Below are 26,400 nucleotides of genomic sequence, written 5' to 3' on the forward strand. Positions count from 1 at the left end.
TTTGATATAACATAAATGAATACTCATCACCCACTGAAGGTTGCCCACCGTAGAATATCTTCATACAACTTACGCAAAATCTTTGGCTTTAACACCCCGTGTCAGCTTGAGACGAAGTCTCTATTCTCCTTATTCCTCCAACAGGCCTGAGTACAAATAGTACGTGCTAAACCATAGCCGAAGCCTTTCACTCACAGCTCCCTGTGCCCCCTACTCTCTTGCACTCCCTTCTACTTGCATCTGTAACCTCTTAGTGCAATGGGTGGAAGGGAAGCTGCTCTTTTACTGCTCTTTTACTCTGACAGCACTCATTCTTGATCTGCGTTACTACATTTTATCGAAACATAATCTAATGTGGCTAGTATTGTTCTCTTATTATACTGTGTAAACATTGTTGTGTACTTACAGAGAACTGTAACCTCTTCCAACAGTGGGCATATTAAGTAATCTTAATGGTATGGACATTTATGTACACTGCATTATGCACTGGCCCAGTGAACACTGATGATATATTATTTTTAATTTGGTAATGTGTTAGTATTTTTAATTCAGGTCTGGGTGGTTGGGGAGGATGTAAATTCATGGCCATTACGTCCTAGTACTTTCACAAACTTGTGTTCTGTCCATGGCTATCTAAGTAAGGAGCATCCAGTTACCACATTGTTTAAAAATATTGTTATTAAAAACACCTCTTTTAAGGAAATTTTGTACATTTTTGATAACATATAAGAGAGCAGAAGAGCTTATAGCTTAGTGTTTTACAATTAAATGATTTATAATATAATGACTGTCATACAAAGATATTTGCGGTCATTTGTCCACAGCAGTGAGGACTGTCACAGTTTCTGTAATTCTGTTATCTCGTCCATGATGTCCACTTTTATTTAGAAAGAAACGTGTGGTTTATGACCTGGTTTACCTCAGAATAAACAAAGTATGTGCATATAAATCTTAAAGAGAAATATATACAAAAAGGTATAGCTGATACTCTGTGTTTTGTTACATATATTTATATAGTTAAAGGGCATGTAAAGTCTAAAATAGAATAAGGCTAGAAATGCTGTATTTTGTATACTAAATATAAACATGAACTTACTGCACCACAAGCCTAATCAAACAAATGATTTATGCTTTCAAAGTTGGCTACAGGGGGTCACCATCTTGTAACTTTGTTAAACATCTTTACAAGACTAAGACTGTGCACATGCTCAGTGTGGTCTGGGCTGCTTAGGGATCGTCATAAACAAAGCTGCTTGAGCTCTGCATGGCTGAGAAGTAAGGCGGGGGCTCCCCCTGCTGTTCCCCCCCTGCTAAGTATGATTGCGTTCCTGCTCAGCAGTTAGGGACCATCTGACAATTCCTATCCACAGCAGTAAATGAAGAGAGAATTTCACTGCAAACAGTCAGGTTTCTTATAAAAACGGTACACATTTTTTAATTAAAGTATATTGCAGATAGGTTTCTTTTTCATTAAAGATGGGATTTTATTTTTTTGCCTTTACATGCAAACCAATCTCTCTGCACCATGCAAGACCTTAATGAATCCTGAAAAATTGAGTAATGTGGTTTGGCAATCACAGAGTTAAGCTCGTAAAGTACTCTGGGATTAATACCATCTGGTCCTGGACCTTTGTTTACCTTTAGATGTGCTATTCTTTTTTTAATTTCCTTCTGAGTCACCCATGCATCAATAGTTAAAGGTGTGGATGGCAGGCCTATCTTCCCAGGTCTGCTTACTTCCGCAACTCCTTCTTATCTCCTGCACGTTGGCGTTTACATTCTGAAGAAATCTCGTTTCTTGTCATCAAATGCCAGGGGCTTCTCTAGCTCTAAATACATAATCCAGTTATTGACTGGTTCACTGGTGAATATTTTTTTGGTAGTAGAAATCTATGCCATGAAATGTGCATGCACTAACTTAATTTTGTGGGTCTCTCTGCCAGAGACTTTGGTAAACCTATGCACAATGGGCATTAAACTGTTTGGAGGACCCCTGGCAATCATATTTAGGGTGCTTTTTCTTGGTACGTAATGATACATGGGCAATATGATGCTGGATATTTGAAGCTTTGAGGCAATTTTCAGGTATTTCACCAAAACCGCCAATTTTGTGTAAGCCTTGTAACTAAGTAGTTTAGAGCAGAAAGGCATGGGTACCCATTTTAGATTTGTCAGTATGTGTACTTTCCAAAAATATATGGTTTGGGGGGTAAACGTTATATTTTTGTGTTTTTACCCCACAAAAGATTGCAGTAAATGCATTGATTTTTCATTAGCTGAAGTGACCCATGGGACTATTTGTATGCACTAACTTAATTTTGGGGCCTCTAAATGCCAGATACTTTGGTAAACCTATGCACAATGGACATCATTGTTTGGAGGACCCCTGGCAATCATATTCAGGGTGCTTTTTCTTTGTACCTAATACAGCGTGGGTAATACATGAAATTTTTATATTGTGAAAAATAATATAGTTAGTGCTATAAATCTTTTTCCAGAGGTGCAAATACATGAAAAAAAACAATGTATAGGTTTCGTAGGTAAACTAAATGTTTGCCCTCAGAAAATGCCACTAAAGTGAGAGAGCACAAAATGTTTCAAAAACGTCTGGCACTGAGTGCAAATGAAATTCTGCTGGCACTTAAAGAGTTAAATGGTCTAGTTTATTGGCTAAGTTAGGAAAACATTTGAAGTTCAACATTATTTACATCTCTCAGGAATTCTCTCAGGAAGCCATTTTGGAACATACTTTGTTGTATTTTACCAATTTCATAATTAAATGGCACATTTTCACCCTAGGTAAAAACGAGAACATTGCCCCAATCCTCTTTCTCTGGGGCTCATTTATAAACAATGGGCAAATTTTCTCTTGGGCAGTAACCCATGGCAAACAATCAGATGATTGCTTTCATTGTTCGACCTGCAGCTGACTGAAAAAAGCTTGGGTTACTGCCTATGTGCAAATGTCCCCAGTGTTTGTAAATGAGCCCCTCTGTCTTTTGAGTAAACAGGACACAAAGATTCGTAGCTGTATCTTTGTTTAATAGACAGGAGTGCCATGGGCCCTTTAAAAAAAGCATTGGAGTGCCTTTCTGGTTCTAACCTGTGGGCGAGAAGAATTCATTTGATTACAACATCAGTAATGTAAATAATGTATTTCAAAGTGGTTTGTTTGTTGTAGTAACAAAATAAGGTGACTGTTACTCAGAAAAAGAACAGTGCAGTACTTATTAGAAAACTGTCTATATGTTGTCTCTGCCCATATTTATTCCACAGATTCCAATTGTGATGCCCCTATTCCTGTCAACATATTGAATGCACATGTAATTCATGAGTAAATGATTCTGCGTTGGGGAAACAAGGCAAAAGCTAAGAACAAATGAGTAAGAGGATCAAAATTCACTGTGTACACCAGAAAAGCAATATTGGACATTTTAGTGTCAGTCCCAGTAGCATTGAGAGAGAGAGAGGAGTAACAATATAGGCTTTTGGAAATGATTAAACTTTGCCCAGTTAGTAAATATTATGATTATATATACTGTAAGTATGGAGTTTATTATCAGGAATGCTTCGGATTTGGGGTTTTTCAGATACGGTTTATTTTGTTATGGTACTGTACCTTAGCATCATCAGAGTTTTCATTCTGGGGAGATCAAACATGGACCTATATCCACGTGATAGATTACTTTAACAGGAAGGTTGCATTCCTGTTTTATTGACATGAAATATAACTTCAGAGGGTCAAGACAGAACATCACTGTATATATGCATACTATACATTATATAGTATCACATTATGGTGCATACTTACAAAATGTAAAATGTAATGAACTCTAGCCAAAACTAAAAAATTCAACACATCATTGGTGTCAGGGGGCCTATCGGCTCCCAGAGGGAGAAGTCCGGGCCAAGGAGGAAGCTTCAGGTTAAAGTCCAAGTTCAGCGGTATCCAAAAGGGGTCAGGCAAAAGCATAGTCAAATTCAGGCAAAGGTTCAAAAGGCAGGCAGCAAGAATCAGAATCAGGGTCAAAGCAGAAGTCAGGAATCCAGGAAACAACAATATAGGAATTAAGGGAACCCAGGAACACAAGTCAGGAATTCCACAATCTCGTTGTTTCTTTGGAAACTGCTTGTAGAATTCCCTTACCAGGCTGTTTTATCCAAGAGCACTCCTCGGGACCAAAACCCTTCCATTGAATCAGGAATTGTAGAGACCCTCTAGAGATTCTTGAGTCTAAAATCTTCTCTACCTCGTATTCTTGTTGGCCATCCACGGAGAAAGAAGCAGGAGGAGATTGTTCCAAAGAGAAGTGATTAAGGATTGCTGGTATCACCAGGGATATGTGGAACACATTAGGGATTCGCATCTCGGGGAAGCTGAAGTCTGACAGCCACAAGATTAATTAATTAACTATCTCCACAATGGAGAATGGACCAACAAATTTTGGACCCAACTCGGGGGAAGGAATTTTGAGACAAATGTTTCTCATTAAAAACTTTGTCACACTTTGTCCCCCACTTTATATAAAGGAGAAGATTTCCGTCTATGATCAGCATAATTCTTGTGGGACAAGGAACTTTTCTCTGGCTTTGGTAGCTGACCAAATGGCCGACATGTTGGCTGCATGATCATCGGCTGCTGGAACATCAGACAAGAGGAAATCTTGAGGGAAGGCTTGCGGATGCTGCCCGTACAGTGTCAAGAAGGGCGATCTACCAGTGGAGGCATGACAACCATTGTTGTGAGCAAATTCCACCCAGGGAAGTAGATCGGCCCAATCGTTCTGACAAGAGGGATACTTGACTTCTCAGGAAGTGTTCCAGCGCTTTGTTTACTCTCTCAGCTGCCCCATTGGATTGAGGGTGATAGGCAGAAGAGAATTGGAGAGCGATACCCAGGTCTTTACACAAAGAACGCCGAACTTGGACATAAACTGGGAACCTCTGTCTGATACAATTTCTGCTGGAAAGCCATGAAGTCTGTAGATATACTGAATAAAAGAACTGAGAGTTCAATGGCAGAAGGGAGTTTACGAAGAGGAATGAAGTGTGCCATCTTACTGAAGCGGTCAATAACTACCCATATTACAGTGTGCCCCTTGGAAGGTGGCAATTTGACAAGAAAGTCCATAGCTAAATGAGTCCAAGGACGGGAAGGAATGGGTAGAAGTTGCAATAGACCACAAGGGCGAGAATGACTAGACTTGGAAGAGGTACAAGTGGCACAGGTCACCACAAAGTCTTTCACATCCTTCCGAAGTATTGGCCACCAAAGGAGTGGACTGACAAGCTCAAAGATCTTTTTGGTACCCGGATGTTCAGCTTGCTTGGAACAGTGGCTTTGCTTAAGGATGGGAATGCGGCTCTCGGGTGGCATTTATACCATACCTATGGGGGTATCAGCAGGAGCGGAGGACTGGACATATAGGATCTGGCTGGCCAGTTGAGGAAATAAGGAAGTGTAGGGACATGATAATTTAGACACCCTCACATAATATTGGCAGACACATCCTAAAGGTTTTAGACACTTAAATGGGGACTTGTGTCATTGTGCTGCCCTGTTGTTCTCACAGTGTACTGTAGATGGCACTGTGCTATAGTGTAAGGTCTAGATAACCATGCGGTCTGGGTCCATTGCTGTAGCCCTTACCAAGCAGGCAGGAAGGGAATGGGTAGTGGATCCTAGGAGCTTCGGCCCTAGTAAAGTGGATAACTATACTTTTTCATAGATCACTCTAGGAGTGATAGATAGGTTATATAGTTCAGCAGCTCAAGGCCCCGACGAGGAGAGTCAGAGGGATTGAGATCCCGGGTACTAATAACCCAGAAGTAGGGACTAAGACTTAGGGATGTAGAATTAGGAATTTCCCCTAGGTTCCACTTAGGGCACAGGCTAAAACCTGGGGTACCTTCTCAATTGCTGCTTAACTTCTGCTGTAACGGTTGTCTTGCCTGCAGGGATCAAGCTCTGTTCTTGGTGCTGTGAGTATACTACTATCCTTTATGTTATATGTTCTCTGTACTCCTATGTGGATTGTTCTGTAAATAAACTAAATTCCTGGTTAAGCATAAAAGAACCACTGGCACCCAGTTCTTGTGCATAAGCACATTGTTACAGTTACACTACACCCTGCCTCCACACCGTTGCGAGGGCTTGCACCTGAGAGAAAGGTCTCATCCGTGGCACAAATATATTGGAAAGTAAGCTTATAATAGAGACAGTGCCACTCAATTTATTATAGCACTACAGAAGCAATGCTTTTCGCAGGAGGAACAACTGGTTCTTGATCTTCACTGACCCTCACTGACTCAGGAACAATAGGGCAACTGCCTTTTGATTTCTGGAGCCAGGGCGATATGCAAGGACAAAATTGAATCATGTGAAGAAGAGTGCCCATCGAGCCTGACGAGGATTCAGTCTCTTGTGTGTCTGGATGAATTCCAAGTTTTTGTGATCTGTATAAATGGTGACGGGAAAGGTGCTCCTTCCAGGAAGTGTCGCCACCCCTCAAGTGCAAGAAGTTTACAATTCCCGACGTCATAATTTTGCTTGGCAGGAGAGAATTTCTTTGAGAAATAAGCACAAGGGTTTAATTTCCCATCTTTGACTTGTCTCTGAGAGAGGATAGCGCCTCCAGCCCCGACGTTGGAAGAATCTACTTCAATGAAGAAGGGTTGTAGAAGGTCAGGATGTCGGAGGACAGGAGCAGAAGCAGATGAATCTTTCAGGAACTGAAAGGCCTCCAGAGCTTGAGAGGGCCAAGCATTAGGTTTTCCTTCCTTTCGGTTGAGAGCCAAGACAGGAGCAATACGAGAGGAGAAACCCTTGATGAATTGTCTTAGTAGTTGGTGAAACCAACAAATCTTTGTATGGCCTTGGTGCTCATGGGTAGAGGCCAGTCTTGGATTGCCGTGACTTTAGAAGAATCTATCTCGAGAGATAATGTAACCCAGGAAGGGAATCTTAGGCATCTCGAAGACATACTTCTCCAGCTTGGCAAAAAGGGAGTTTTCTCTCAGACAGGAGAGGACTTCTTTCACCCGGGTTCGGTGGCTTTCCAAGTCTTTGGAGAAGATTAAAATGTTGTCCACGGCTCCCAGCTCCCAGCGGGAGAAGTCTGGACCAAGAAGGAAGCTTCAAGTAAAAGTCCAAGTTCAGCGGTATCTGAAAGGGGTCAGATGAAAGAGTAGTCAAATTCAGGCAAAGGTTCAAAAGGCAGGCAGCATGAATCAGAATCAGGGTCAAAGCAGAAGTCAGGAATCCAGGAAACAGCAATACAGGAATTTAGGGAACCCTGGAACACAAGTGAGGAATTCCTATAATCGGCATCAAACCTGGAAATTCTTTTATTTCCAAATTGCGCGCTGGGTGTCTGACGTCATCACGCCAGCATAAACCCACGTGGGTCATGGGCGCTGCCATCTTGGATGCGGCAGAGATGGGAGCACCATTGAGTGCTCCTGACAATTGCCAATTTACTAAAACTGGAATGCAACAAATTTTATATTGATGAACTTGCAATGATAATGATGGTGATGATAATGCAAAGCTTCAAACATTTGCCAGGTCATCGGTCTAGACTGGTAAACTACTATTGTAAATATACAGCAGATACTTTAGCAGTTATTTTACATCCCTCACTCTAATGTCCCACATACTGTACATCAATTCACCAGTGTTATTACCCATTAGAACTGTATAAGGAAAATATGCTGATGCCATTTTGGAAGCAAAATTCTGAATATTACAGTTACAATGGGGTGGTTACTATTTAAAATGACTCCTGACATGCAAACTCATATTGATGAGTTAAGTTGGTCATACACTTAAAGATCTGTTCATTCTCCAAATGAGCGATGCTTTCCCTAATATGCCCACTGGGTGATAACCAGGCTGGCTGATCTGATGGTAAATGAAGGCCATAACGGTGAGGACCACACTTGATTTTTACACCTGCCTAAATTTTGCCCAGATATTGGTCAGGCAGGCCCAGGATACAGACCAACAAAAAAATGTATGTCCATGTTTGTGCAAGGAAAAAAATTGCATTATAGTAATTTCTATTACTTTAATGGTCTAAAGGTTTTATAAATAAAAAAACATGTTGTGGCTTTTGTGTAGTGACTATTCTGTTGGTCTCTCTGCAGATGTCTTCCCATCTCCTGATCTGAGTGAAGAGGGTTTTGCTCGACCAGTGCTTGCTGGGATTGTTGCCACCATTTGCTTTTTAGCTGCTGCAGTCTTGTTCAGCACACTGGCTGCCTGTGTAGTGAACAGGCAGCGCAAGCGCAAGATGAAAAGAAAGAAAGGTAATAATTTAGCTCACATTATGCTCTGTAACCTTAACTTACTGTTGCAGTGTTAAATAACTGTCATTATTACTTTATGCCAATGCAGGAAAAAATTGCACATCTTTATACTGTATATATTTTTAAATTGCTTCCAGAGAATTGAAATTCAGTATGATGGCGCACCATATTTGCGAAATAGCTTTGCAAGTAAGGCAGCACTGTCACTGGTTCGGTTAATTTTATCCAATATACTGTATAACATATTTATGTTATTAATGCTGTTTAAGTTTGTGGCTTCTTGTGAGCTGACAAAATTAAACTGTGGAAAGGCTTTTTATATGTCCTGGGTGTCCCTGGCAGACATTCCTAAAACAGGGTTTTTTAAATTTTCATAGAAATTTAATATGAGATTTGTCTTCTAAATGTGACCCCTACAGGCAATGTTCCCTCTAATTCCTTTTTGGCTATGTACGCAAATAAAATTCTTCTGTGCACACATTTTAAACTTTTGTACGCAGTTTTTAAACACTGTGTGCTCAGGTCAGAATTAATACAAAATGTTGTGCTTTCACTTACAATTCATTGTGTGCACCAAAATTTGTTGCATGCGCTGGCCTCATATGTTAAAGTGAACATTTCCTGCAGGAACACAAACATATTGTTGAGAGGGGAATTCAGATTTCAGAATTGCTTATTGATTATATTTAGAAAGTTGTTCTAACTCATATTACATTTTAATTTACTATGTTTATTATAGTTATTAAAGCAAGGTGGATGTTTGGTCCTAAGCCATTTTCTGGTTTGGATATCCCATTTTGTAACTTTATAACTTCAAGAAAAAAATGTTATGAAACATCAAGAGGATCAGCCTTTGCCTCAGGCATCCAATTACTGAGGACAGCAGACTTGAGGAGAGCTGACTTCTGCTATATTACCTTGAGCATTAGAACCAGCAGTACAGAAATGTTAATAGATTGAAAAATTGACACCAATTCACACCATATACAATGGTCATTACAATCCCTTCTTCAGTTTTAAATGACCAAAACAGATCCCCCAGTTATATACAACAGGCAACACTGCCCCCAGTGTCCTTTCTAATAATGTCTGTTTCCAAAAAACAATATTCATAATAATATAAACCAAAATGTTACCTTACAAATTTTTCTAACTCTCTCCGGGATGTTCTTTTCTTTTTCTGAAAGGACACAATAACTGTTAGTAATACAGTAAACTCACACAGAAAGCATTTCAAGTTTGTATGTAATGTATCACTGACACATTACTTACAATACCCTACCCCTAAGTCATTACTGAACAAGTTAAATAAAAGTGAACCCAATACAGAACAAACTCTACGGGACCCCACTAAGAACCTTACTCCAAGTATGTACAACCACCCTCTGTACACAATCCTTAGCCAGTTTCCTATACATGTACAAACAGCATTACTAAGACCAACAGGCCTTTGTTTTGAAAGCAGTGGTTTGTGGGGGACAGTATAAAAATCCAAATATATCACATCTGCTACAACCCCACCTTCAAAAAGCCATGCTGATACTATTTCAATCTGACCTGGTGCCTTGTTTACATTAATTTTGAGTAAACATTTATGTACCATATCCTGTATCAACCACTGAGCTGAGCCATTTGTGCCCCTATCCAGTGGATCTTATAACTCACTCCTGTTGTATACACCAAAGAAAAGAATCACAATAGATGGTCCTTAATGTTTTACTTTTCTTTCTTAAGGGAATAATTTGAGAACAGTATTTATTTAATATCGTTTTACATGACAACCATATCTGTTCTGCGTTATCTTAATCTATGCACTAAAGAACTGTAAGGTGCTAACATTTGTTTTTCTAAAATGTAGAGTTTTTTTGATGAGTATATATGTATGTATATATATATATATATATATATATATATACTGTATATATATATTTATTTTTAATTATTTTATTATATTTAATTATATTATTATTATGGTCATAATTCCTCAGGGCTTCTAGTACTTTAACATTCGCTATATGTTCTGGATTTTTACAGATCACAAGATCCAGTATAGCATGTGGATCCTCAACAACCTGTTACATAAAATTGTCACGTAACAAGTTTAGAAACTTGTTCCCATTAACTGTCCTAAACATTCAATATTTGTCTGAATCCATATATATATATATATATATATATATATATATATATATATATATATATATATATATATATATATATATATATATATTAGTACAGCCCTAATTATTAGAGTTTTTTTACCTTATTACTGAATACTAAAAGTGTATCTAGATTTATTAATTCTGTTACATTTCTTGAATTATACAAGTATAAGATCCGTTATCCAGAAACCCATTATCCAGAAAGCTCAGAATTACGGAAAGGCTGTCTCCCATAGACTCCATTATAATCAAATAATCCAAATTTTTACAAATGTTTTCCTTTTTCTGTATAATAATAAAACAGTACCTTGTACTTGATCCAAATTATGATATAATTAATCCACTCTGGATAACAGGTCCCATACCTGTACTATATTTATATTTTTAAATTTGTGTGCATTGCTTGAGCACAGTGTTTTTTTTTACAGTATCTCATTCCTGTCCTACAGATCCGCCTCTTTCCATTACACATTGTCGCAAAAGTATAGAGTCTCCGTAAGTACCTTATAACAAGCACTGTGTTAGATAGCCTTATATAGTGTTTTGCCTTTTAAAGGGAAACTAAACTATTTTTTCAAAAGTGTTAGCTTTCCCCACAGGCCCCCCTGCCCACTCCTCAATAACGTCACCTCAAGTGAATTGTGGAAAAGTGAACTGTGCTGTTGGCAGTGTTATTTACAGTTGCGGGGTTCCTGCGGTCCAAAGCAGAAGTGCACTCAGTGGGAGGCTATCTGGTCTTGACTTTCATTGTGAATAATCCTGGCTATTGAGTGAACAGAATTGAGTGTTTTCTGAACTGAGTTTTTTCATACTTTATATTGAGATACTGAGATTTGAATAGGCTGAATGTATTTTTTTACACCAGACTATCTCAGAAAAATACAAGTACAAGTAATTAAGTCTAAAGGAAAAGTACACCAGTCAACAATCTTAATGTGTATATATATATATATATATATATATATATATATATATATATATATATATATATATACACACATACATAGTGCATGCATGCATGAGAGTGTAGTACAAAAAATGCATTGCTCAAAAAGAAACATGTCAAAACACATTTGGAGCCTGCCAAAACATGAAATTGACCTGATGCAGACAGGTATTGTGGTTAGGTAAGACAAATATTTGTTCTGACAAGTTCAAAGCATATCATACTCTGCCAACACTTCAAAAGACGTGAATCCTGTAGGAAGCAATGACGGTGGTACTATCATGCTGTGTGGCATTTTTTCATCAGCAGGCTCTAAGCATCTTCTTAAAAAGGAAGGATGTACAGATGCTGCAAAAATACATTGAACTATTACAAAAGAACATGTTTAAAAGAACATGCTTTAAACATGTTTAAAAAACCTTGCTTAAAAATAAAAGTTCAAAGATTGGGTACTTTTGAAAACAGTGTTTCAAACCTGAAAAAATCGTAGGAAAATCGTATTGTACTATCTTTTCAAGTTTTTTTCCCCCCGAAAAGCCCAAAACTATTGGATTTACGGGCTAAAACTCGGCGCAGACCACTATAACTTCTAATTAGGATAGGGACCTCTGCCATTGATTTATACACAATCTAGGTAGGTCTGAGAGGCTGATTTTTGGATTCTGGCTTTTTGTAGCATCGGGCTTTAATAAATCTTGAAAACTTTAAAAATTTGAGTTTTGGCCCAAAAAGCCCGACCAGATAAATGCAGAGTTTAATAAATAACGCCCTTAGTGTTTTCAAAATATTAATTTGTAATTAGATCATTTATTGAGGACATTAAAGCTCTTGCAAATCCTTGTATGTTAACATAATACATATAATTGCTGTTAATGTATCAACATTAAGATTGTGTCACCCTCCTTTTTACTCCCCGCAGGTTATCTTCTGGTAAGGTGAGTCCAGAGAGTGTACGGACACTTCGTGCTCCATCCGAATCCTCTGAAGACCAGGGACCCCCATCAAAGCGACCACTGAGTCCTGGGCGTGAGAAAGAGCTTTCTCTTTACAAGAAGACAAAACGTGCCATGACAAGCAAAAAATATAGTGTCAGCCAGGCAGAGGCTGAAGTCACAACACCAATTGAGTTGATTAGCAGGGGGCCAGATGGACGATTTGTGACAAGTGGACAAGAACAAGAACCCACTCTTAGGAGTCGCAGGATTCAGGGTTTTCCATTTGCTGAAGAGACAGATATGTATCCAGAATTTCGACAGTCAGATGAAGAAAATGATGAGCCATCTGGCCTAAAGTCTCAGCTAACTCCACTCTCCTCAAGCCAGGACTCTCCTCTTCAGCCTCCTGCCTACAGTCCTCGCTTCCAACATCAGCTTTCTGAAGGAAGACAACAACCTTCTGGTCAGTCTAGGCCAGGTGGATATCATCATGGTCATTTGTATGGATACCTTAGTAGTAGCCCTTTAGATTCAGATCCACCTCCACCATTCTATATGCCAGAGGTCAGCCCACTTAGCTCAGTGATGTCCTCTCCCCCATTACTTCCAGAAGGATCATTTCCCCCAATTCCAGAGGAAAACGGGGAAAATAGTTCCACTAGTACCCTTCCTTTAACACACACACCAATTGGGGGGCGTTCTCCAGAGCAGTGGGGAGGCCCTGATTTTCCCTTTGTGGGATTAGAAGCCCCAACCTCTCCATCTATGTTTGTACAGCATCGATATGAGACTAGTGAAATACGGAGGCCCCTTCCACCACCACCACCTATTCCTTTTCCACATGGACATCCACCACCAAGCTCGTTACACGTACCCTCATATGCTGCCATCCTGCCCCTGGAATCACACCCAGGATGGGTAGGAAGACTACCCAGCAGATGTCCACCACCTCCACATCCATCCTGGCAGGATGCAGCTATGCAACTGGCAGCTCAAAGCCAGCTAAGGCACACTAGCCAAGGAATGGGGATACCGGTGCTTCCATATCCAGACATTCCTGAACCGGGACCCTTAGGGATGGATGCTCGTTGGTTTGAAAGTCGTCCACGTCCACAGATGAGCCCCAGGCAGCATCGTAGACTTGAACCTAGTCTACACCAGGTGGTATTGCAACCATCCCGTCTTTCACCACTTACCCAAAGTCCCCTGAGCTCCAGACATGGTTCGCCTGAACTAAGTGTAAGGGCCAGGCCTCGACCTGGTCTTCTGCCTCCACCATCTGATTGCTCTGGCATTGCTCTCCAGCCACCAGGATTTTTACACAAATCACCACCTTCCTCTGGATCCCCAGCCAACAGCAGCCATAGGGAAAGTCCTAGCTATCGATCAACTCCACCTGATACCTCCCCCCATGTTGAAGGATGGAGGAGAATAGGAGAAGAGCGACTGCATGCAGAGACGGCGGTGCTGTGCACTGCAGGGTGAGTGTAACACTAGTAGTATTGACAAAGCTCTGCTTTCAAAAGAAGAAGTCTTCTATTTATGCCTCAGTAAAGTCAAAGGTTCCTCACATTATTTTACGAATGATGGAATTCACAACTACATTTCTGGAAAATTTGCAACAAAATGTGTAATCATTATCTATGAGACAAAAAGTTAACATGGAGAGATCACACTTTTGCACATGGTACTTAATTTTACAGTGTATTGTTTACGAAACATTGCCACATTACTGAGTAAGATGGAGTGGGGGGTGCATTGAATCTTTTTTAATTTTTTTTAATTAGATCATTTGACCCAAAGAGAGATTATGTGGCAAATTCACTAAGGCGCGAAGCGCCGAACGCTAGCGTTAATTCGCTAGCGTTTGGCATTTTCGCTACTGCGCAAATTCACTAACGAACGCTGGCGTAGTTTCGCTAGTGTTACTTCGCAACCTTACGCCAGGCGAAGTTTCGCTAGCGACGAAACTACGCAAATTCACTAACTTGCGCAGTGTACTGAACGCTACCTTTTACGCTAGACTTCCTTTGCCACCTCAGACCTGGCAAGGCGCAATAGAGTAGATAGGGATTGTTTAAAAAAAAGTCAATTTTTTTTCTAAGTCCCAAAAAAACGCTGGCGTGTTTTCTACATGATGGCTGATAGGCTGAAAAAGATCGAAAAATTTTTGGGGCTCCCCTTCCTCCCCCCTACATTTCCTGACTCATGGCAACTTACCTAGACAGTGGGCACATGTGTAGGGCAAAATAACATTTTTATTTGCTGATTTGAAGGTTTTCTAGGCATTTGTAGTGCAGATACGTGTTCCTCCATTGAAATTTGAATTTCGTGCTGTATGCAAATTAGCCTTCGCTAGCGTAACTTCGCTTTATATAGCGAATCAACGCTAGCGCAACTTCGCAACCTTACGCTACCCCTGTGTGCAACTTCGGATTTTAGTGAATTTGCGGAGCCCTGGCGAAACTACGCCTGGCGAAGTGCGGCGAAGTGCGGCGAAGTTGCGCCTCGCGCAACTTCGCTTCTTAGTGAATTTGCCCCATTGACTTTCATTGTCAGAGATGGAGATAAAAGCCAAAAAGCAATTTTGACTGTTAGTAGATCTGCCCTACCATGTGTCTGTAATGCCACTCACATTTACCATTTTTTTGGCAGTTAAAACTTGTTAAAACTGTCCCTTTAATGAAAAGACCCATTTTTTTTAACTCGTGGACTCAAATATTAGAGGTGGGGCTTTTTATATGGGTGTTTTTTGATTGATTTATGAAATTGTGCAAAATAGCAATCAAAACCAAGACATAATTTGTTCCTTTAACTGCATTTAGGTGTTCTGAAGAAAGCAAGCCCTGGTGACCTTTTCTCATTTCTGTGTCAGTAAACTTTACCTATGTCATACTTCTTTTCTTTTTTTTTCCTACAGCTAAAACTAACTTTCAACTGCCAGCCTTGAGATCACCCTGTTAGTGCTGTACACACTGGGTATCACAGGTGTGATAAGCTAGACTGACGTACACATGTAAATGGTACTCCAGGCTATTTGAACTTTGTCCTGCCTCAATATAGTGGGAACTTGCTGAAAGATGGTCAGCTGGAGTTGCACCTGGCATGTGTTTTAATTCATGCAGATATGATCCTTTTGATAGGGTTGTCGGTATCACTTTAATGTGTAAGAGAATATATATATATAGAGAGAGAGAGAGAGAAAAAGAGAGAGAGAGAGAGAGAGAGAGAGACTAAGAGACTATACAGTACACTAAAAATTGTTCTTACGCATGAATTCACATTATGCATCATAGTATTTTCAGTTTTCCGTACCACAGTGTCCATTTTAAGCAAATAATTCTAATTGTTAAACAGTGCCTTCTAATTGATAGTAAATAAGATGCATAAAGTCATATTGGTACCGAAACAATCCTATTTATTTATTTTTCAAAGTTTTTTTTCCAGTAGAACTATGCATGATGATACAATTTACAGAAAAATACACTTATATAATACCCCAGTGTCCTAAGCATTTGGGGATAAATGATGCCTTACCTGTACAAGGTATTTTTTTTACAAAAATACATAAGTAAATGGAATCTGAATTATCAATTGAAGAACCAGATTAACATTAAGGACCAGATTAACATATGTAGACATTTCTGAAACTGTTGAAATAACGGAAAAAAATATCAATCTCATAATAAGGTTATTTCACTGAGATTTTCTCAAATTTTTGAGAAAATAATGAGTTCTCAACTAATGTTTACTTTTGGTTCAGTTTTTTTTAGTATACCCGGGGTTTTGCAGTTGTTTAATTGCACTACCACTTCATATGTGTTTCACAATGGATGGTAAGTCACATGGAATGGTCCTATGGATACTTGGAACAGTAAACAACCTCAGCCAATAAGAAAAAATTCTCTATTGCTATTTGTGAATATATTTGCTGTGGTAATGCAAGTTTAATTTTTGTTTTGAGTTAGATTTTTGAAGCTTCTGTAGATTACATCTGAAAGAGCTTTATGCAGAAGAGCATCTCAAAAAAGCTTCATATTCTGTTGTGAAAATAATCTTCTACAGACCTAATTGTATGCCAAAATGTGAAATGCTTTTCTAGAGTTAATGCAGGGTTGCTACCAAAATGTATCCTAGTTGAATCTCCACAAAACCTCTAAAGCCCCCAAAAAAGACTCATCTCAACAAGCTATGGCATGTTTATCCAAAAAGCTCTGTAATTTGGTGCTTCAGTGTCCTATTTAAATACTAAATTGGAAAGATAATTATTTTTTCAACTCTTATTATTCAATATCAAGAACAATATTACCAAAGGAGAGTAATTTGATTTATAAAGACTCACAAAACGCTGTGGACAAACCCTGGACCTTTTTGTATATGTTCATAAGGTGATGTAGAAATCAGGTGTAAATGTAAGCATTATTGAAGAACGCTGAGGTATAAATCAGTGGTAACTGTAGTTGTATTGAACTGTTTCTGTGTTTTAGCAAGTATTTTATTTGCTTGGTGTTTTGTGGCCAAGTACAAGGTTCCTGGTATATAGTAAGTGGCAGATTTATTAAGAGTCGAGTTGTGTTTTCCACAAATAAATTGAGTTTTCAAGGTATTTTCTAGTAAAAAAAAAAAAAATAGATTTTTGGGTTAAAAAAAACCTTTCATTTTTCGAGATTGATTATACTATACCCCGCCCTGGAAATAACTCGAATACAAAAATACACCATTTTAAACCTGTCGAGGTCATGTATAACTTAATGGCAAATATCGGGGTTTTTTAGGTAAAAAAACACCAAATGTATCGATTTTTTTTTAACCAAATAAATTGATTTTTTAAGAGATTTAATATACCCCATCCCTCGAAATAGCTAAGATCCAAAAATACAACAGCTAACAGCACCTCTATCCAATTATCCTTCTCCTGAACTTCAGTGAATTGCACTTGTTTGAAATATTGAGTAAATTAATTTGTCAATTTATTTAATGAGCCAATTTTTAAGAACTATATGAGGTGATTACTTTGAAGAGTTGTGCTTGAGAATATCACCTATGTAAACTGCACATAACACAGTAATTGAAGCTACTCTTCTTATTGATGAAAGGGGAGTTTGTGTATAACTTTATCACTTTATCACAATTACAAGTGCACTTTATAATTGATATTCCCATAAGATGGATTTTGTCTTTCTAAATCCTATTTTAATACTACTGGTATGGTTCTCCATAACAGGGAAAGCACCCCACACATTTCGTTTAACACATACCTGTATTTTAAAGCTCTATGTCCTTTCTGCTAGATGTTAAAATATACACCATGCATATTTTGAATTGTGATGCACCTAGAACAGATATTCAACAAGGCCAAACCGTGTAACAAGGTGAATAAACCATTTGCCCACGCAACAGGAACTCACCTTCATGATTTTCAGGATGATTTTCAGCATTCTCAAAGTGCACATCAGAAATCATATACAGAAATAGTGAAAATGAACTAGCTGGTCAAATCCAGAGATGCATGAAGTAGAACTGAATCAGAAAGACATTCTAGAATGAGGCAGGCATGCTGTAATAATTTAATAAAATGGACTATGTTGTCTGTTTAGTTTAGCATAAAGTAAAGGCTAAGGCCAGTCTGTTAACTGACTGTTAGTCTGAGTTCAATTTAGTGTCATTAGATCTGGTGCGTGAAAATTATGGTACGCCTTTAAAACTGGCAGCATTTTATACAAGGTTATTTAAAAAAGCAACTGAGGCTTATGTACAAACAATGTGTATTAAGTAGCAAATCACCAACCTAGTAAATATACCGAGAACTATGTGGTCACATAGATGCCTGTGGCATGTAGTAGTAAAAGGGCCCCGTGTTGGAGCTCTAAATGGACAAAGATAGTGACATCTTGATTCTGTTTGGTACCTCTGGTACAAAAAGCAAATTCAGCCTTTTTTTTTCATTTCATTTATCTTCAGTGCCTCAAATATCTTGCTGTTTTAACCTGAACAGGGTGGGCAGAAATATAGAAAAGAGACTGACTTCGTCATCTACTGGAGGGATCTACAGATAACACTTTTCATACAGCATTGTCTTTCACATTGTTACATGTTTATTACTCAGTAAGGTGGCAATGTTTTTTTTCACGTAAGGCAATACAGAAGTTGTAAAACAGTACTCCTTAGGGCAATGAGAGTCATAGTGGTTTGCTACCTGCAGGGGATCACCTTGGGGAAGCGTCTTAAAATGAGGATTGTGGCAGGTTAAACACTTTACATGTGACAAGCTGACTTAATTGCAGGAAAATGCATTATTTCCTGATCTCCTGTGGGCGCCAAACCTCTACGTCTGTCATTGCCCTTTTGCATCACTTTGCATTGAATATTGGCAGAATCAGTAGTATATGATAACAGCTAATAAGTTTTCATTTTATTTTTTACAGAATTGTACATTTTTGAGATATTCAGCAAGTAAAATTTCACCATACAGTAGTCCCCCAGAAGAGCTTTAACTCTATTTTGCAAAACAGGGGCTTTAAAAAAATTACACATTATTAAAGAGGTTAAAGATGATATGAAAAAAGAAGAAACGCCTTCTTTGTCGTCAGGAGTGTGTGTAAGATGTTTTACATTTAGTGAGCATAGGGTATGCCATTGAGTCTTAGACCATGCAGAGTTTTAATTTGCACATACCTGTTATAACTGCCGGTTGCCATTTTAATTCCGAATCCAAAGCACATCACTTTCCACCATCCTGCCCATGGTAACTGTGTCTGTTTCTGATTGATCTCAGCTATCTGAGCAGTATTGACGTCATCAACTCCTCCGTTCAATAGGTAAGGGTGATCCATGTCTGAAGGGGGAAGAGGGAAGGGCAGGGTGGGCTAATGGAGGGTGGCAGCATATGGGTGGTACTTATCACTCTGTTTATTAAACCCATTACCTGCTTTAAAGGGGAACGGAGCATAATGCTTGAAGAACATCATAAGGCTCAGCTTTCAAATGTCATTATTATAATCAATGAGTGGCTTCATCACGTCTCATCACACATGGATAATATAGTTATCACATGTGTCAGGAAGGGCAAAAAGTTGCACCTGTTCCTGTGTCTTGTCTACACATCAATTTCAGCCCTGTGAACTGCATTTGATGGAGACCATGACACTGAAGACTGGCATAACACTGAAATAATTCCTTGAGTGCTGATTATCTTTTTTCCTTAACAAAGCAATACTGGGGCACAGTTTGCACATATCAATGTCTGTATTTTAGTCCAGATGGCAAGTGTTTTTTTAGAGATTTTGTGAACTTCAGTGCCAGTTGATCAACATACAGTACTTGTTTTGTGTTTGTTAACCTTAGATACAATCTAGTTTTGTGCAGAATTGCATGAACAGTAAAGATTCATTGGAAAAATTCTCAGTATTTTAATATATATACAAATATATATATATATATATTTCTGTACGTCTTAATAAAAATGTATTTGAATAAATACTTTTCCTTGCTGTGGAGTTTTTCTATTTACAAAGAAGTTAAACTTTTTTTTTACTGTATATCTTACGGTAAGAAAAAAAACTGTAGAGGTAAGAATAACTTTAGTTATGAATCCCAGATTTAAAATTAAAAAAAAAGGAATGATTGAAACTCTTTTCCACCAACTTGCCACCAAAATATACAATATCAGATGACAGCTCCAAACATATTAAAATAATAAGGGGCATATTTATCAAAGAGGGAAGTTAGAGATCACCACAGTTCACTAGATTGAAATTCTACGACTCTCTATTAATATCTATGGGATTTTTTAAAGCGTATTTATCAATGGGTGAAAGTTCACCCATTGATAAATATACCTTTAAAAATCCCATAGAAATGAATGGAGTGTGGCGGGATTTCACGCTAGAGGACTGCGGTGATCTCTAATTTCACTCTGATAAATATACCCCATAGTCTGGTGTAATTTCTCACTTATTTATTAAATTGCCTCTCCCTATATGTGTATATTATAGTGTATATTATAAATTAGAACAAAAATAAATAACCAGCAGTTCTGCATTGCAGCGCTCAAGGGATTAAAAGTCTGCTATGCTCATCATGGTCTCAAAACATGAACAAATTAAAATGTAAAGCCTTCATTCATTATGTTTATATGGAAGTAATGAAGCCGCTGCCTGTTGATATAGTATTTTTATATCAGTTATGGCACTTGATACTGATACATTTTATCAGACTCACAAACTCATTTATTAGAATACTTTATGCAGCCATGATGTTTGTCTGTGGTTTTTTGTGTTGCATAAACAAATCATTCTGTAATACACAATAAACTTTGCTAAGTTTAAAATGGCTATGCATTAACTGTATCACTTACATTATCTTGTAAATAATTGTCTTGCATGTAAAGTTGTTAGCATGCTGCTAGAGGCTCTTCATCAAGGGCTTCTTGATGTCGGATTTTTGTGAGGGCGCCAGGTTCCCCTTTAAAGGAGACCAGTGCAGCTCCTATGCATGAAAAAAGCTTTGTTCTAACGCTGTGACTGTAGCAACCTACATCCTCCGTCTTCCTCCCTTCCTTCGATGGTGATACCCTACTGCAGGCAGCTACCCGGCAGTCTTGTATTTGCTATTCCCCTAAAAGCAATATTCCCTCTTCACACTAGTTTTCACTCCTACTTTGTGTCTTCGTCTTTTTTGTCATCCGTGTTTATATTTTTAAATTTATTTTACATTTTTTAGGACTCTCTGAGATTAAAAAGTGATGTTGCTTAGTAAAACAAATCAAGCATTCTACCATTTTTAAGTAAATTTGGCATCTGGAGTTCTGTTTCTCTGGGATCTGTGGATATCTTTTAACTGATTACTTCAACTAGGAACACTGTAGTAACTTCAGCTTGTCTAATAAACACAAATATACAAATGAGAATCTGCATGCCAGATAAGCTATGCAAATATGTTTTTTTTTTCCTTACATGGCATTTAGCTTTTAAAAAATAAAAAGATTTTAAATATGAGCTAAAAAACCTTTGCTGTTTCTGAAATAATCAATCTACTATTTCAGCAACTAGTCAATCTGCATGCAGCCTTTTTTGCCTGAGCCTCTTTTAGAAGACAGTTTAAATACATCTAGGCAGACCTATGCTTTGTTGTTTCTATTAAAAATTATTAAAATTAAGATTGCATGTAAAGAGACATTTCTGAGAGGGTATTGTAACTTGAATGTTTTAGAAAAGGAACACATTTTGAACTGATTGTATTTAAAAAGTCTCTTCCATAAAGTTCTTTTCCATATAGGAAACATTTTTTTGATGATAGAACAAATGAGGATTTGTCTCCCAAATGATCTTTCTACAGTAATTACGATGGTCAATGACCGTAGATCATTGAAATCCAAGGCAGGGATTTAAAAAAGTTAACTTTTTACCATTGCATGCATATACATTATAGCACTTAGCACAAATACTGATTGATTTTAGTTGTCCCATAGCTTATAATTCATTGTTGTTTTGTCTAAATGTGAAATGCTGTTATGTTTAATAAGTAGCCTGGTTTCTATTTGTCTGATGTTATAACAAGTCTCAGGTATTGTCTTTTCATGTCCCAGTGGTGGTTTTAGTGTAAGGTTAGTACAGTAAAATAGTTAGAGCATGTCCATGTAATATAAAACATACTGTGTATATCATCAGTATACCTATATCATTTCAAACTGCTCACTGGACTAGAAATACTTTGATCAATCATTATATACTATACTATATACTATTATTCATGTATCCCCTTTTTTCATTTATCTCAAGATTCATCTACTGTATGCCACACTTATTCGACTCTATGAAAATAAAGAAGCATGAGTGCAACAGTATGCAATATGGGAAGCCGTAACAGCCATATAGGAGAGCTTTGACCCTTGTTGTTGCAACCTGATTTCAGTGGAAACCATAATGCCCATATGCAGGCCAATATTAAACGATTTAGTGCAGCAATTCTTGTCTTTAATAAACCAGCAGCACCTTTCATTTCAACTGGGTGACCAAAGAACAATACAATGGACATGATTAACATGATACCGATGGGTGCATTGTAGTAAATGTATTAGTGTTTTATTAAAAAACACATAGTTAATATATTTGAATAACCTGCAGGCTTCCAATATCTGACATGGTGCCTAAATGAAAAATATCCTTATACCTGAGATAAGTTCAAGAGCACTATCAACATTTATCCAGCATCTTTTTATAACTATAGGCTCTAGTAGTATTATGGATATCACACAATAGATGAAAAAGAAGCTCACAGTAAGACTTTTGGTAATTTAATCAAAAATGGTAGAGGAGGAGAACATGAAATAAACATAGTAAAGTCTTTACTGTTTGCTTTTGCATCTGGTTTTAAAATACAGTATTCTTGATATACTGCATATGGGAAACATAAACAAAATCTATTTTGCCAGATATATTTGTGCCTTCTAATTTTTAACCTCTCAATCATGTATCATGTATTATTTATAGAGTGTTGATACTCTCTTTAGAATGATTTTACAATTATATTAACTAGAATCATTTTACAATTACATAAACAAAGAGTATTATTCTCCACAACAGTTAACTTAAGTTATTAATCAAAATCATAACACAAATTTCAAGTTCATCTCTGTATATGAAGATAGCATGAATGAACAGAGCATAAATGAATAAAAGCAATCATCAGGTGGCATATACCTGGACAAACTTTGGACCTTTTATAACATTACCCAGAAGGAGATCTAGCCTACAATTACCCCAGAACATATGCAATCATTTTCATGAATAAAATAAGCATGTGACAGGTTCTTTGTAGGGTGAAATAAATGTACCAGAGTTTATGCTGTAAAGATTTCCCAGGTACTATAAACAATAGCAACTATTGAAGAGATTTGTTTTCATTGGTGAAGACTGAGCAAACCTAGGGAATGATTTATGACTGCACAAGCCTTTAGCTCAAGCAGTCATTAAGGAAACCCAGTGGGAGTTAAAGAACTCACAGGGGTTTGGGGGGGAAAACATTGTTAATTGAGGAATTGTTCCTCAAAGGGCTTTCTTAAAGGGGTGGTTCACCTTTAAAGGGATACTGTCACGGGAAAAAAACATTTTCAAAACACATCAGTTAATAGTGCTGCTCCAGAAGACTTCTGCACTGAAATCCATTTCTCAAAAGAGCGAACAGATTATTTTTTTTGACATGGGGCTAGACATATTGTCAGTTTCCCAGCTGCCCCCAGTCATGTGTCGTGCTCTGATAAATTTCAGTCACTCTTTACTGATGTACTGCAAGTTGGAGTGATATCACCCCTACCTTTCCCCCCAGCAGCCCATCAGCAGAACAATGGAAAGGTAACCAGATAGCAGCTCCCTAACACAAGATAAAAGCTGCCTGGTAGATCTAAGAACAGCACTCAATAGTAAAATCCAGATCCCACTGCAATACATTCAGTTACATTGAATAGGAGAAACAACAGCCTGCCAGAAAGCAGTTCCATCCTAAGGTGCTGGCTCTTTTTGAAAGTACATGACCAGGCAAAATGGCCTGAAATGGCTGTATGCACACCAATATTACAATGAAATGTTATATTGTAGAGTGAATTATTTGCAGTGTAAACTGTAATTTAGAAATAAAAACGACATCATAAAAATCATGACAGAATCCATTTAAGTTAACTTTTAGTATGTTATAGAATTACTAATTCCAGCTAAAATACAAATAATCCTTATTGGATGCATAGCCAGCCTGTTTGGCTTAATTAATGTTACATGATCTTTTAGTAGATTTAACTAATGAAGATTCAAATTACAGAAAGATCCATTATTTGGAAAACCCCAGGCCCCGAGCATTCTGGATAACAGGTCCCATGCCTGTACTAAAAGTTAACTCAAAGGTGAACAACCCATTTAAATAAGAAATAGTTTGGTAGCTTTTAGGTGCCAATCTCACTCTTGGCTTCCTTAATGACTGTTCGAGCTGAAAGGCCCCTTTTTGTTGATTGCCAGACTGAGTTGTTAATCAGGCCCGGATTTGTGGAAAGGCCACCTAGGACCGGGCCTAGGGCGGCAGGATTTTAGGGGGGCGGCATGCTGCCCAACAACACCCACATTTGTTCAAAAACACTGGGGATGCGCTGGAAAAACATTAATTTTTTAAATTTCCAGGGCGCCAATCCCCATTGCTCCTGTCCCCCTGGAGGGGACAGGGGTGACGAACGGTAGTGGGTCTAGGGGCGCCCACTATCTACATCCAGTTCCTCATAGTTTCTTAACATTATCTACAAATTATTATCCAACTTGGGCAGGAATAAGCGTGAGAAGTCCTGCAGATGGATCTAAGATTTGTAGTGTTATTCTTAGAGACCTACTGTATGCAAAGGCCAGCTATGAACATTAAGATCCACTCGTTTGATAAGTGGATATAATCAAATATGTGGATCTTTGCTCAATTTTGCCACCTACATTCTGGTACAAGTCTGCCCGATCCAATCGCTTAGCCCCCAGGCGAGCAATCTAACATCATGGGTGCCTATACAGGCGTGTCAAAAAAAAAAATCATTAACGTGCTGATCAGTCCCTACCCAACAAGATTTCCAAACCTGGCCTATATATATCTATTGGGGAGATTCAAGGAGTGCCCATACATGGGCAGATAAACTGCTGAATCAGTCTGAAGATACTAATCCAGCACAGTTTATTTGCTCAATTTAGTTGCTATTTCATAAATGGAAGTGTTCTGCTTATAGAAAAAAAACTTTTTATGTCTCGAAATTCCAGAGACCTCACCTAAAATTTAAAAAGAATATTAGAAAGATTTTGACTTTCACTCTGGAAGCCTTTGTTTCTCTTTTTTGGTGTATTTGTATAGTCAGACAAAGAACAGTATGCAAATTCAATACGAAAATGAAATATGCTGATATAGCTTCCTCTGCAGAATACCCCAGGGGATATGGTTAACTGAATATTAATTGTAATACTTATAAATAGTATTCATATCTTAGTGATTATACTGTCAGAGACAGAAAAACTATTCTAGATATATGTTATTTATGTTTGTACATTATTCACTAGATAATGTTTTTTTCTGAGAAGCCTATTCAGTGAAATGTGTATTACCTTCCCATAGTTTAGTGGAAGAAGTTGCACTAATGTTTACTTTTTAGAATCTATCATACAATAATTTTATTATTTGGCCAATAAGCACAGGCTTATTTTATGCCATGAAGGTTTTGTTTGCATCAAATTTATTCTTCTTTTAACTTTTTTTAATACATATGACATGTCCCTGCTACAGTGGTATGCAATACCGTTCTTGTGTTTATCTGATAGTAATATGCTATAAGGCCAAAATCCTGGCAAAGATCTCATTCTGAAACCAAAAGTTTATAAAAGGTCATGTATAATTTGTGCTCGCTTTGCTGCTATAATAGCCTCTTGGCTTCTGGGGAGGCTTTGCACTAGATGTCAGAACATTCTTGGTGTATTTGCTTCGATTCGGGTATGAAAAATTTAGGTGTGCACTGATGGGCAATCAGTGGGCCTTGTTGGTTGTTGGTGTTCTAAACTGTTCTGTAGGCATGGAGTTCTTTATTTCCTATATCGGCAAACCAGTTCTGAAGGGATTTTACTTTGTAAGGAATTACCCCCATATGTAATAAATTTTGTTCTTCCTTCTTTGTGTAAACAGTTTAATTATGCCATTTCTTTTTTCAGCACTCTAAGGGGGGTTATGTAATTAAAGGTCCTATGTTTGCCCAGAAGCTGTAACCCATTACAACCAATAAGAAGTTTGCTTTTACACAGATGACCAGGAAATACTGCCTGCTGATTGGTTGCTATAGACTGCTGCTTCTGGGCAAACTTAGGGCCTTTAATTACATAACTCCCTTAGAGTGTTGAAAAAAAGAAATTGCATCACTAAACTGTTTACACTAAGAAGGAAGAACAAAATTGTCATGTGCCAAAGGCCATTATTGCTGCTTTACTAAGCTTTATTGCCTGCATTCACAATCCTTTTCCACCAAAATTTAGACTCCACATTACGCATT

General features: G+C 37.9%; 1 protein-coding gene across 10 annotated transcripts in view; it reads left to right on the forward strand.

Annotated features, from left to right (window-relative positions):
- The window catches only part of igsf9b.L (immunoglobulin superfamily member 9B L homeolog), an 84,249-nt gene that overhangs the window by 50,120 nt on the left and 7,729 nt on the right, over positions 1-26,400 (forward strand). For 2 of the 10 annotated variants that reach the window (XM_041569166.1, XM_041569167.1), the window contains exons 16-18: positions 8,149-8,310; positions 10,901-10,967; positions 12,338-13,834. In XM_041569166.1, the coding sequence (XP_041425100.1) occupies positions 8,149-8,310; positions 10,901-10,967; positions 12,338-13,834 (1,726 nt within the window). Of the gene's footprint in view, positions 1-8,148; positions 8,311-10,900; positions 10,968-12,337; positions 13,835-18,778; positions 20,066-22,132; positions 22,729-26,400 lie in introns of those variants that run through there. The other 8 variants (XM_041569168.1, XM_041569169.1, XR_005962511.1 and 5 more) reach the window with 7 other exon arrangements.

The sequence above is a fragment of the Xenopus laevis genome, chromosome 7L (assembly GCF_017654675.1).
Source record: "Xenopus laevis strain J_2021 chromosome 7L, Xenopus_laevis_v10.1, whole genome shotgun sequence".
Classification (NCBI taxonomy): Eukaryota; Metazoa; Chordata; class Amphibia; order Anura; family Pipidae; genus Xenopus; species Xenopus laevis.